We start from the raw sequence: 6,201 nt of genomic DNA on the forward strand, positions 1-6,201 counted from the left end.
ATAATATCCATAGCCAATTTCAAATATGCTATTAAAACATGATGAAAATGTCTGCTAACAGTCTCTCCAGAGTGTTGGAATCGTTCTTGAATCATTCGATTCCCTACACCATGTCCGACCACCAGTAAAAACATAGCAACCATCTCCTCTATGGTCATTTTTCTTGTTGCTTTCAAATCATATTGTTCATTTAGTGTTTTGCATAAGTCAAGAAATATATATTTTTCCATCCTAAACATCTCATAACATCTCTTATCATGCCCTTCAAGCATCTCCTTGATGAAATAAAATTCGGTATGAGGATAAGTTCTGCATGGAGTTTTTAGACAACATTTTAAATAATATTCTGATGCGAGAGCTACACTGAAAATTACCAAATCAAGTACATCATCATCGCCATCTACTTCATTTATAAGAACTTCGTCAACATGCTCATCATTATTTACAGTGAATGACATATCTGTAAGAAAAAAGAATAAAATAAAATTACTTGAATAACAATCTATATAATTATTATAAAAAAAAACAAAAATCACCTAAGTACAACAACATAAAATTCCAATATTTCAAAATAAATATTAGTAAATTGAATAAAAGTCAAATTTAGATTCCAATAACCATAAAGCATAACTAGAACAACATTTTAAAGCAAATATAAAGTTTCAATAACTAGAAAAAAATAAAATGCAGATAATAATAGGTAATATAATTAAATTTATTCTTTTTGAAGCTCAGACATCTTTTCCAACCACTGCAATTGTAACTCTGGATCTTCTTGTGCTAAAAATATTTCTCTCATTGGTTGCTTGACTAGTAGCACACTTGCTTTCCACCATAAATCNGCTACCAACAATCATACCGGGTAAATTACGAACAACATCCATTACATACTTAATACTAAGTGAAGGTCTTTTGACCTCATATTCATTTAAGAGCGTGATTGTATTGCTTCAGCAATTTTCTCTATTGATGATGTAATTCTTAGACTGGTATTGAATTTATTTTTCTCCTTTTCATTTATAGCAGTTGATGCTTTTCTTTTTCTTCTCTCTCCACTTTCACTACCACGCACTTTTTCAATCACATTCGATTCTTCTGGATTAGTTTGTTCGAATCCTTTTTCCGTATTCTTTTCTATGCCATCAATATTCATAAACTCTTCATTGTCTACAGGAGTTCCAAACTCAAATGGTTGTTCTGGTTGAAACCAACTACTTCCTTGTATACCATCTGGTAACACTCCAGATGACGGTGCCCACGCATGTTCACCGATTGCAACAACATCCTTAAAACAATATTCCATCAGTTGTCGATGTTGTAAACCTTTCTCTCTAAATTTCTCTACATTTGAATTTTCCTACAAATGTGAAGAAGAACATGAGAATTTAAAATACCAAAGCAAAATAAATAAATAAATAAAATTATGTTAAGTGAAAATTACGTAGTAGAATTACAAGTACCTTTATTTTCCTATCCCACCAATCTACACTCGCTTGAATTATTTTTTTATTGGGATCCCATCCTAAACCAGTCTCTTTTCCAACTAAAGTATCCCATTCTTTCCATGTACCTTTGAGGTTGTCCCATTTGTTCTTCAACTTAACTTTATCATAGTTTCTTCCGATTTTGTCATTAAACTTTTGCACCAGATTAGACCATCCTAATCTACTGAAGTGAATTCCAGGACGATTTCCTGCTAAAATTTCTTCCACACATATATTTAAAAATAGTTCTGTAGATTCTGCATCCCATTTAGCCTTCTCAGAGTTGTTATCCAATGTTATTTCTTGCTCATTTTCTTTCATGCATTAAGAACATGTGGTTAATAATAATATTAAACAAATAGAGAACTAAATAAATAAATAAGAAAGATACAAAAAATAAGAGCATCAAGGGAAAAAATTTCAACTATTAATCACTCATATTATTAGAAATCAGTGTTATCATTGTTACATGCAAGCACATTAAAAAAGAATAAAAATAAAATTACATACTAGATATTGAGTATAATAAATTGGTACTGTCACGGTCCGGAATTTCCACCCTCGGGAGTCGTGATGGCGCCTACTAGTGAAAGCTAGGCAAGCCAGTTATTCCAGTTATTTAACCATTTTCATTTTTAAATCCCTTAACAATTCCAAAACAACATAATAAAAGAAGTGGAAATAATAATAACAAAAGAACAGTGCGGAAGATGAAATTTGATAATTTAGGTTAATACAAACTGCGGAAGTCTAAGTACAACTCTACCCAGGATTGGTGTCACAATCTCACAGACTGTCTAAGAATACTACAAATAAGGTCTAAATAGAATTACACAAATCTATCTCGGAATAAGTAAAAACAGAAAGAAAATGATAGAAGGAGACGCCAAGGCCTGCGGACGCCTGCAGGACTACCTCGGGTCGCCTGACGATTTGGAAGCAGCAACCTCACTGTGGTCCAAAAGCTGCGGCACCGGGATCTGCACACAGTGCAGAGTGCAGTATCAACACAACCGACCCCATGTGCTGGTAAGTGCCTAGCCTAACCTCGGCGAAGTAGTGACGAGGCTAGGACCAAACTACCAAATAAACCTGTGCAGTTAAATCATATACATCGGAAAAATAAAGGCAGAATTATACAGGTAAAGATAGGAGGGGGAAAACATACTGCGGGGAAATCAAGTAGCAACAGAAAACCAATAAATAACCGTAAAGAACACCATAACTCAGTTATCAGCAAGAATCGGAAAATCAAAGACAAGTGCACGGCATCACCCTTCGTGCTTTTACTCTCGTCCTCACCATAAGAATCAATATAACCGGCACCGCATCACCCTTCGTGCTTTTACCTCACACAATCATGGCACGGAATTATCCTTCGTGCATTATCACTCATATCATGGCACGGCATTGTACATCGTGCGGTATGGCATCACCCTTCGTGCTTTAACCTCACAATATCGGCACGGCATCACCCTTCGTGCATTAACAGTCTCTCACAAATATCATGCACGGCATCACCCTTCGTGCTTTAACACTCTTCCTTACCCAAACAACAATCACAAAGCAATAACGGCAAGGGAATCAATAAAATTCACAATGAAATCCCGACAAGGGAACAATAGCATAACAACAATATCCCGGCAAGGAAAACAATAATCAAAAGCAATAACATCCCGGCAAGGGAGATAATATCAAAAGCAATAACATCCCGGCAAGGGAGATAATTTCATAACCCTTTTCTCTTTTCCAATATTACTTCACAACTCAATTCACAACTTGAGCCAACGCTCTACAATTTTCAATTACCAATAATACTTCCACAACTCAATTAACCACTTGAGCAAACGCTCTACAATGTTCAAGTACCAATAATACTTCCACAACTCAATTCACAACTTGAGCCAACGCTCTACAATGTTCAATTACCAATAATACTTTCACAAGCCTTGTTCAACAATAGAAATCATCATATAAAGCATGAACAATGCGAAATGGAGTCACATTTATCATAGTATAAGACTCACGGGCATGCTTGACACCGACGTATAGATACTCGTCACCATGCCTATAAGTCGTACTCAACAATTAACACATAGCAAATTAAGACACAACCCCTAATCCCTCAAGCTAAGGTTAGACCAAACACTTACCTCAATGCCACGAACACAATTCAAGCCTCAACTACCGCTTCACCTCTTGTTTCCACCACCAATTCGCTTGTATCTAGCCATAATTTAATTAATATTATTAATAAATGCTAAATGAATCAATTCTAATGCATGAAAATCAGTTTTCTAAAGTTTTTTCCAAAAAGTCAAAAATCGACCCCGGGCCCACATGGTCAACACCTGAGGTTCGAACCAAAACCCGATTACCCATTCACCCACGAACTCAAATATATAATTTGTTTTGAAATTGGACCTCAAATCAAAATCAAAATCTCCAAAATTTGAAAATCCTAAGTTCTACCCAAAATTCTCAATTCCGCCATGAAAACCTTAGATTCTAGGATGAAATCTTGTAAAAAGAAGTTAAGGAGTAAAAGAAATGAGTTTAAAATCACTTACTTGTGTTATGGGGAAGAAAGAGTGTTTGAAAAATCGCCTCTTATGTATTAGGTTTTTGAAAAATGAAAAATGGCTGAAAAGTCCCGTTTATATACTCCTCTCAGACCCTCACCGCGGACCGCATGAAAAGGACCGCGACCCTGGAGCTCCACCGCGGACCGCGAAATATCGAGCGCGGCCGCGAAGACCTGGCCTTGCTCACCGCGGACCGCATCAATCCCACCGCGGTCGCGAAGAGCCCACCGCGGTCGCGATAACCCCACCGCGGACCGCAAAGCCTGGTTCAGAGACCTGCAACTTCTCTGAACCTGCAACAGTTATTTTCCAAGTCTAAATGCACTCTGTGGCCTATTCAAAACTAACCCGAGCCCTCGGGGCTCCAAACCAAACATGCNTCATATAGACTTGCTCGTGCGATCAAATCATCAAAATAACATCAACATCTATGAAATAAACCTCAAATTCTGTAATGAACCGACCGGTTGTTTTGATATCTAGTGCATCGTTCAGCAGTTTGAGGCCATGAACAGCTTCATTTCAGGTATTATGACTTGTACGTGTGGTCGGAATTGAATTTTTGGAAAGTTCGGAGTTGACTTGGAAAGAGAATTCTCATTTCGGAAGCTTTAAGTTAAAAGAATTAGCTAAGATTGGATTTTTGAGTAAATGACCTCGGAATCAGGATTCGAAGGTTCCGGCAGGTTTGTATGATGATTTCGGACTTGGGCGTATGCCCGTGTCGGGTTTTGGATGACCCGGGAGCGTTTTGGCGCCTATAGTGGAAGTTAGCATTTTGGAAGAAATTTCATAAGTTTGGCTTGGAGTGAATTTCAGTGTTATCGATGTCCGTTTGGGATTCCGAGTCTGTGAATAGCTCCATATGGTGATTCTGGAGTTGGGAGCGCGATCGGAAGTGAATTCGGAGGTCCGTAGGTCATTTTGGAGTCATTTGGCTAAAGATAGAAATCTGAAGGTTTTTGAGAAGTTTGACCGGAAGTGGACTTTTTGATATCGGGGTCAGAATCCGATTCCGAAAGTTGGAGTAGGTCTGTAATGTCGAATATGACTTGTCTGCGAAATTTGAGGTCAATCGGGCGTGATTTGATAGGTTTAAACATCGAAAGTAGAAGTTGAAATTCTAAAGTTCATAAAGCTTGGATTGGAGGTCGATCCGTGGTTTTAGCGTTGTTTGATATGATTTGAGGCCTCAAGCAAGTCCGTAATGTGTTTTGGGACTGGTTGGCATGATTAATTGGGGTCCCGGGAGCCTCGGGTGGATTCCGGGTGGTTAACGGATCGAAAATGGAATTTTGGAAAGGCTGAACTTGCTGGTTGCTGTCATAACCGCACCTGCAAGAATTGGGCCGCAGGTGCGGAGCCGCAGATGCGGCCAAGGGAGCCGCAGATTCGGTTTTGGGCTGGAAGTGAAGGAACCGCAGATGCGGTCATTTTTCCGCAGATGCGGTCATTTTTCCGCAGATGCGGTCATTTTTCCGTAGATGCAAAAAAGTGCTGGAGGCAGTGGGGTTGTTTTAAAGTCGGGATTTGGCCATTTTTCTCTCATTTTTCTCTTGGTATGGGCGATTTTGAGAGCTTCAAGTGGGGTTTTTCGTCATCAACGACAAGGAGCTAACCCCACCTATCTTGAGTTAAATATATTGATTTTGTATGGATTTTAGCATGTAAATTGGTGAAATTGAGGGTTGAGGGAAAACCTAGAAAATTAGTATTCTTGGATTTCGACCACGATTTTGGGTATGGAATTAGAGAAAATTATATATTTAGTTCGTGAGGCTATGGTAAACTTATTCTTCGAAAAATTTTGGAAATCCGGGCACGTGCCCGAGGGCATTTTTGTCAACTTTCCAATCGGGGGTAGGAATTGTTATAAATTGGATTAATATGAGTAGTTTATCGTATATTAATGGATTTGCATAACTATTGGCTAGTTTTGGAGTGTTGTGCATCAATTTGAGTCTTCGGAAGGGCGTGGAATGCCGGTTATGGATCTTCGGAGCGAGGTGAGTCTCCTTTCTAACCTTGTAAGAGGGAATTTCCCCGTAGGTGAATTAATTGGTTATGTGCTCCTATTTGTGGGGGCTACGTACGCACGAGGTGACGAGAGTCCGTGCGTAGCTACTATATGC

General features: G+C 38.6%; 1 protein-coding gene across 1 annotated transcript; it reads right to left on the minus strand.

Moving 5' to 3' along the window:
* Positions 1-928: 928 nt before the first annotated feature.
* LOC109211492 (L10-interacting MYB domain-containing protein-like) lies at positions 929-1,805 on the minus strand. Its single transcript, XM_019375031.1, has 2 exons — positions 1,461-1,805; positions 929-1,357 (listed from the first exon to the last, which is right to left on the minus strand). The coding sequence occupies exons 1-2, from the start codon at positions 1,803-1,805 to the stop codon at positions 929-931; spliced, it is 774 nt and encodes a 257-aa protein (XP_019230576.1).
* Between the last annotated feature and the right edge of the window lie 4,396 nt (positions 1,806-6,201).

This window comes from Nicotiana attenuata, unplaced genomic scaffold (assembly GCF_001879085.1).
Source record: "Nicotiana attenuata strain UT unplaced genomic scaffold, NIATTr2, whole genome shotgun sequence".
Lineage (NCBI taxonomy): Eukaryota > Viridiplantae > Streptophyta > Magnoliopsida > Solanales > Solanaceae > Nicotiana > Nicotiana attenuata.

Excerpts from the sequence above, each read along its gene's own strand:
- LOC109211492 (XM_019375031.1), bottom strand. The coding sequence starts at position 1,805 with ATGAAAGAAAATGAGCAAGAAATAACATTGGATAACAACTCTGAGAAG. Across the intron at positions 1,358-1,460 it reads GGTGGGATAGGAAAATAAAG|GAAAATTCAAATGTAGAGAA; the intron begins GTACTTGTAATT and ends TCACATTTGTAG.